The 6000-nt window shown below is 43.9% G+C and overlaps 1 protein-coding gene across 1 annotated transcript in view; it reads left to right on the top strand.

Annotated features, from left to right (window-relative positions):
- The first annotated feature begins 795 nt into the window (after nt 1-795).
- The window catches only part of LOC138275894 (kinesin-like protein KIF17), a 1877333-nt gene continuing 1872128 nt past the window's right edge, over nt 796-6000 (top strand). The window contains exon 1 of the mRNA XM_069219138.1: nt 796-1020. Within this exon, the coding sequence (XP_069075239.1) occupies nt 796-1020 (225 nt within the window). The remainder of the gene's footprint in view (nt 1021-6000) is intronic.

Genomic DNA, 6000 nt, shown 5'->3' with positions numbered 1-6000 from the left:
GATGGCGGCACCGATCCCGTAAGCAATACTCACATTGCGAGCCTACTACTGTTGGCAGTCTAACACAACAGGGAAGAAGCAGACTACAAACAAAAATGGAGCCCGATAGGAACAATCGCCACAGGGTTACAGCACAAGTAGCTACAGAATGCACTCGGAGCGCGCTTGGCGTACTTCTCACGTTTACGTCGTTACGTTCGATCCTCTAATGGGAGCTAGACGCTACCGTTAAGGGGAGATGTAACCGACGACGGATGAATGGTTCTGGGAAGTTTTAGAATGATAGAATATGGTTTTGTGGTCTGAATATGGTTTTGTGGTTTATTGAATGGAAGCGAAACAATGATATAGAGTATGACAAACAGCCATGACTTGGGGGGAGACTATTCGAAAGGAAAACTGAGCAACGTGACAGGCTAGCCACAAGAGGCTGATTACAGAAGATGTAATGCTGAAAGGTCGGAGGTCGAAGAAGAAACGAGACTGAAGCACAGTCTGAGAGCAGTGGAGAAGAAACACGGACGAGAGGCCTTGTAAGAGAAGAAAGTGGAGTTATGACACAGATACGTTTCAGATGACGAATACCGATACCATTATAAACCTCTAGAACACGAGGTTTTGGTCGTTTGTAGAAATAGAGTGGTTGGTTCTTTGCTGGTCGCTGGATATTTGGAAACAGGGTTTTGACAGCTACCAATGAGAAGTTGAATGAAGCTAAAAAACTCTCTTCAAAATATGGTGTTAAAACCTTTATGTTTGGATCTTCAGTACTATGTTTGAATTGTGCTTTAGATCATGGAATCCGTGAAGGTGGTAGTTCGCTGTAGACCCATGAGTGAGCGAGAGAAATATCTGAACTGCAGGGCTGTGGTGACTGTTAGCAGCACACTGGGCCAATGTTTTATACAGAAAGTAGACAGAGGAAGTGAACCCCCCAAACAGTTCACATTCGACGGAGCATACTTTGAGGAACACTCAACTGAACAGATCTACAATGAGATTGCATATCCACTGGTGGAGGTGAGCCTAAATCTGTCCATGAAGCGCATGTTTATGTGCTTTTGCGCTGAACTGTTTGCATACTGGTGATCATTTGTAGTTATGTATCTGAAATGTTTAGAAATGTCAGGTCACATTTTACTGTACTGTAGTTTACTTATCCCTTTAATTACTTGTATTATTGTATTGTGCATCCCTACATAAATTCTGTTTTGTTGCTCCCATATCATCCTACAAGGCTTTAATTCGCTTTTGTTGCTTTCATGTCACCTTACAAGGCTCTTACTGTCTATATGTCTACTCAGTCATTCGCAAAACAATTCCGCTGTTTCGGTTATTGACTAGGTTCTGAGTAATGTGGATTAACATCTGCAGTCATTCTAGTGCTATCACATCACAATTATTGTAAAAGTTTAACAAAGTCCCATCCAAAGGTTGTGGATGTTTGTACAACTACTTTTATTGCTATACACTTAAATGTATTTCAGGCTTATGAGTATTCATCATAGAGTCCCTGATCTGTGTACTTTGACGCTATAGCCCATCACCCCATCTTTAGTTTTTAGTGAGATATAAACATAGAGACAGCTATTCACAAGACAAGACAGCAGAGTTACACCAGGGAAATAAGATGTACTTTAGCCCATGATGTTGAAACTCCTCTGTATGAGCACAACTGAATAATAGTTTGGGGTTGTTAGCCTGCCAGGTCATAGGCCTAGAAATGTCACATTGTAACTGCCTACTCAGTTTCAATATTGTTGGATTCATGCTTTTTCTACGCTACTATATACAAGAGATTGTATGGACGTTTGATAACCAGATACAGTAGTAGCACCATTCTTTTGCTATCCTGATCACCTGATAGATGGAGCATTGGCTTCAAAAAGAAGCCAGATAATAATTCTAAATTATTTGAGGAACAAATCATTGGCAAGGCAAGCCATTTGGTGTAACCCATATAAAAAGAGCATTGTAAATTAAGGCCTCCAGGTCTCCACATGTGTTTGTCATTATCACTGGCAGAACATTTTAGACATCTAAAGGTCCAACAAAGTACTTTCCTCTGGTTTGTCTGTACCCACGTGGATATAAACAGAAATAATTCCGTCTGTAATCTTGCTGCCAACAAATCAGAGTTACCAAAATATTCCCATAGTTAACAAAAGCCTTATTCACTTCGCACAGAACTTAGTGTTGCCACCCAAAAGGCCCTGCTTGAATATTCTCAGTACAAAGTCTAGACTAATATGACAAGGAATGATTTGACCTACTCGTACACTAGAATTAGAAGGAAACATTGATGAGTGTAAGCCTTATCTGTTGATAGGTGCTTTCACCGTTGTAAAGCTTCTGTTACCTGCCGGGACACGTTTCAAAAGCACTTTTCACTCAGCCTCATTACTGTTAATTGAGGACTTCTATGGACGTGACGTAACAGACACTGCCACAGAAGCCAGGAAATAAACTCCAGCGTAATTGCCTGGAGTGCCAATTTTGAATAGACTAACATAGAGCTACAGTGATCATTTCTTCAGCGTCTCTTCCCCACCTCGACTAGCATCCTCAAGATGATGTGTATCATTGCAAAAACCTGTATGAGGCCCCTGAACGAGAAATGCCTCCATCCATCTTGTCTTATGGTTGTAGTACCACATTTACTGTACCAGCAATAAAACAATACTCTTTCCACATTGCTCTTTGGCATCAGCATGTCCTACATTTCCTAAAGATCGCCAGTATTATATTTCAGTTTGTCAGACTACCTTCTGCCAGTTGGACAGACCTGCGGGTACATCTGCCAGCTACTCAAATTTCAGACTTCTTAAAGTTTTTTTTATTAATCACACAAATATGAATTGTTCATTCTACCGATACATAAGGAATATATAAATATATAAATGTAAAAAATAATTGTCTTTAAATTACAAGTCAACATGCATATATACAAATCCAGAAGCATTTTTAATCGTGTGCAAGTGTAATATGGCTTCTGTATTTACAGCAGTGGCTCTTCCTTGAATATCAGTTGTGTACCTTGGTCACATTTCTAGAGAAAATTATTCAAGTCATACAGTACTAGGAGTAAAATTAAACACAAAAAATCACACAACATATAACCCAAGGACTCACATTCATATTTTCATTTACCCAAAAACATTTGGTAACCCCGAAGTCAGTACCCCTATTGATCAAACTCCCATTACCTTTCCACCCACTTTTCAAGGAATTGTCGTTGTAAAACTGGCCTCTCTGCATGTCTGCCATTGGATAAGTAAGATCTCTGGTGCCTGAATATTTCCAGCCGTTAGCCAATGTGTTGCTTTGAGAAAGGACAGACTTCTAGTTCTGATTATGATGGGAGTGGTGATCCAGTTTTGGGTGCGAAATCCCGTTTGCACCCTAATCACATTACAATTTGGGCACAGATCGTGGGTGTTTGCCCCTGTGATTTGCAGCCAATAGTGAAATCTGGCTCTAAATGTGGGGATATAGCTCACATGTGTTGTCTGCTCATGTTGTAATGGACCATAATGTGCACTTTTGACAGGTTATTGCCCATTCTGAGGTTCTGAACATAACACTGGGCACAAATTGTGTACCCCATGGCATCGCAAACCAACGGGTGCACACTTTGTGCCCAATTATTTTTAATAATAGTGACAAACTCAGGATGTGGAAATTGGCCAACTTGGCAATTTTAATACTCCAGTTCTTTTTATGTGTTTCTTAAAAATGAGGATTGCAAGTTTGTTGACTGCCAAGTCACAATTGACATTTTCTCTGGGGCCAGCAGGTAAAGTGCTTAAATTCCACAGGTTTAACCCCTTGGGTGCCAAGGGCATAATGGTTACATCCGGTGGCGCGGCGCTGAGGCGCCACAGACGTAACCATTATGTCCTTGTACTAGCCCTCGGGGAAGCGCTAGCGCTTCCCCCGAGGGCCGTGCCGCCACCCCCCTATGGCAGGAATGGAAGGGGAATCGCTTTCCCTTCGTCCCCCACCCCGCCCCCTTGAATTCTGATGACGTCAGTGCACAATTGCACGCTGACCTCATCCGAGGTCGCCTCCCATTGCGTCGGAAGCATGCTTCCAGCGTGATCGGAAGAGAAACGGTTTTGTTTCTCTTCCAATCGGGAGAGGTCAGAGAGACATGAAAAGGGAAGGAAAGGCTTTTCCTTGCCTTTTCATGTCTCTCTGAGCATGCATGCAGCACGATCGCTTAGCGATCATGTTGCAGGAATGCCACTACACACCAGGGATATTTGTTTTTTTTGTTTTGTTTTATAAGGGGAGCAACTCCTTAGGCAAGGGTCGCTCCCCAGGGGTCAATAACGTTATTAGGCCTTTTCTTACCCCCCCCCCCCACCCCTGGGGCAGATCGGCCTATATTGATTAGGCCGATCTGCCCCTATGGGAGGCAAAAGCCATTAAACACCAGGGATTGTTTTTTGTTTTTGTTTTGTTTTATAAGGGGAGCGACCCCTTAGGCAAGGCTCGCACCCCAGGGGCCATCATTTTTATTAGGCCTTTTAGATCGGCCTATATTGATTCGGCCAATCTGCCCCTGGGTGGGGCAGAAGCCACTAGCCACAGGGGATTTAAAAAAAACTGAAATTGGCATAAGGGGAGTGACCCCTTTGGCAAGGGTCGCTCCCCAGGGGTAATTTTTCTATTAGGCCGTGCCCCCACCCCCCTATGGCAGGAATGGAAGGGGAATCGCTTTCCCTTCGTCCCCCACCCGCCCCGTGAAGTCTGATGACATCAGCGCACAATTGCACGCTGACCTCATCCGAGGTCGCCTCTCATTGCGTCGGAAGCATGCTTCCAGCGTGATCGGAAGAGAAACGGTTTTGTTTCTCTTCCAATCGGGGGAGGTCAGAGAGGCATGAAAAGGGAAGGAAAGGCTTTTCCTTCCCTTTTCATGTCTCTCTGAGCATGCATGCAGCACGATCGCTTAGCGATCGTGTTGAAGGAATGCCACTACACACCAGGGATATTTGTTTTTTTTTGTTTTGTTTTATAAGGGGAGCAACTCCTTAGGCAAGGGTCACTCCCCAGGGGTCAATAACATTATTAGGCCTTTTCTGCCCCACCCCTGGGTTAGATCGGCCTATATTTATTAGGCCGATCTGTCCCTATGGGAGGCAGAAGCCATTAAACACCAGGGATTGTTTTTTTTGTGTTTTGTTTTATAAGGGGAGCGACCCCTTAGGCAATTTTTCAAAAAAATAGAGGGTGGGGGTATGGCCATACCCCCACCCCCAAATAAATGGGGACAAAGTTGTTCTGCCCACCGGTAGGCAGCTGGGCAATTACCCCCGATCCACTCCTAGGGAGTGGGGGTGGAAGCCTACTAGATGCCAGTGATTTAAAAAATACTGGGGTGGTGGCTACCAACCAGTATGGGCATGGTTATGCCCCCACCCCAACTGAAGGGGCTAACAGTCTCTCAGCTCTCCCTCCGCACACTAAAACATTTTATCCCACAGCAAGCAAGAGGACATTTGATTATTTTGGGTTTTGGTTTTACATTTGGGCCATGAGAGCTTGGCTCACTCTCAAAATTGTCCCACTTGGAATGACGAGGGCTGCACTTTTTGGACTTTGAAACGCCTCCATGTAGAAAAATCTACAAGACCTAGACACATCTGAAAACTAAACATCTGGGTGAGTCCAGGGTGGTGTCCTTCACATGCACCCGCACCATTTTCTTACACACAATGCCCTGCAAACCTCCAACTTTGCTGGAAATCACACATTTTTTTTCCACATTTTTGTGATGGAACCTTCCGGAATCTGCAGGAATCCACAAAATTCTTACCACCCAGCATTATCGCAGCTATACCGATAAACATTCTGCCCCACTTGTCAGCCTAAAAAGTAATTTTTTCCCAAACTGCCCTTTTGGACCCGCTTTGGTTCCCCCTCATTTTCAATTTTTTTTGGGGGCTCTTCCCTGTCACAGGCACTTGGCCCGCCTACACAAGTGAGGTATCA

The sequence above is a fragment of the Pleurodeles waltl genome, chromosome 2_2 (assembly GCF_031143425.1).
Source record: "Pleurodeles waltl isolate 20211129_DDA chromosome 2_2, aPleWal1.hap1.20221129, whole genome shotgun sequence".
NCBI lineage: Eukaryota > Metazoa > Chordata > Amphibia > Caudata > Salamandridae > Pleurodeles > Pleurodeles waltl.
Note: the sequence above shows the minus strand (reverse complement) of the source record. Positions and strands in the feature narration are given on the sequence as shown.